Source organism: Galeopterus variegatus, unplaced genomic scaffold (assembly GCF_000696425.1).
Source record: "Galeopterus variegatus unplaced genomic scaffold, G_variegatus-3.0.2 Scaffold1343, whole genome shotgun sequence".
NCBI lineage: Eukaryota > Metazoa > Chordata > Mammalia > Dermoptera > Cynocephalidae > Galeopterus > Galeopterus variegatus.
The window spans coordinates 126301-127480 of record NW_007727454.1 but is presented as its reverse complement, the minus strand read 5'-3'; the positions used below and the strand labels follow the sequence as shown (position 1 = coordinate 127480).

General features: G+C 37.9%; 1 protein-coding gene across 1 annotated transcript in view; it reads right to left on the bottom strand.

The window, feature by feature from the left end:
- PLCH1 (phospholipase C, eta 1) overlaps positions 1-1180 on the bottom strand; it is a 160693-nt gene that overhangs the window by 91660 nt on the left and 67853 nt on the right. Inside the window, exon 4 of the mRNA XM_008576383.1 lies at positions 879-1008. Within this exon, the coding sequence (XP_008574605.1) occupies positions 879-1008 (130 nt within the window). The remainder of the gene's footprint in view (positions 1-878; positions 1009-1180) is intronic.

Here is a 1180-nt window from a genome sequence, read left to right as displayed (position 1 = left end):
CGGGAGCGCCACCGCGCTCTCAAGCGGCGCACTCTCCAGTGCACCACCGGGCTGGCCCAGCCTCATGAATTCTAAATCTCAAATCCTCAGAAACAAAACAGAGAGGTTCTTTTTTTAAAAAAAAGTTTTTTTTAATCTTTTTATTTATTTATTTTTAATTGACATGTATCGATTGTACATATTTATGTAGTACAGAGTTATATTTCAATACAAGTATGCAATGTGGGATGATCAAATCAGGGTAACTAGCATATTAGTCATCACAAAAATTTATCATTTCCTTGTGATCGGAGCATTTGAGTGCTCTCTTCTAGCCAATTAAGAAAATAAAATAAATTATTGCTGCTTACAAATGCCTAGCACTACGGTGCACCACTAGAACGCATTTTTCCTGTCTAGCTGTGATTTCGTATCCATTAACCAACCTCTCCCTATCCCCCTCCCCCACCCACTCTCTAGTAACCACAACTCTACTCCAGAATAGAGAGATTCTGAGGTCTTAGACAAATGCTATTTTCTTCATGTTACTTATCTTTATATTGATCCTTACAACAGCCCTGTGAGGTGGGCATATGCGATATTATTGTCCTTTTAAAGGACTTGATCTAGTTTACTCCATTATTTGTGTGTCAGGAAAATTGCTTGTAATTACTCTTTGGAAATAGCAACAATAACAAAAACAGCAAGTAAAATTGTGGATGCATGTTAAGTTTATGAAGTTTTTTTTTCTTCGATGAAACAAAATGCCTCTCTTTGTCAAAGAAAAATAAAACAGCCCAGAGCAAGTCATATTAGCTTCCAACAAAACAAAACAGCCTTTTAATGGACCTAAGTACATCAATAACCTCTGTGTATTTCACGCCATTGTGAAACCGTACCTGAAACATCTGTCTGACTTTTCTTCGAGGCAGATTGACATTTAGTTTATGCATCAATTGGTGTATCTCTTCAATATTCAATAAGCCATCACCATTCTTATCAGCTTCCTCAAAGGTCTGCTTCACCCATGTGCAGAAAGGTCAAGGAAAACACTGTGTTTTCATAAAAACCGCTCTCTCACGGAACACTCACAAAGACATTTATCAGCAACAGGGAACATGAGAAGAAATTACTTTGAGAAGGTCCTGCAATCCGGTCTCTGGTGAGCTCCTGATAGTGACAACAACAAAAATCCAGGAAT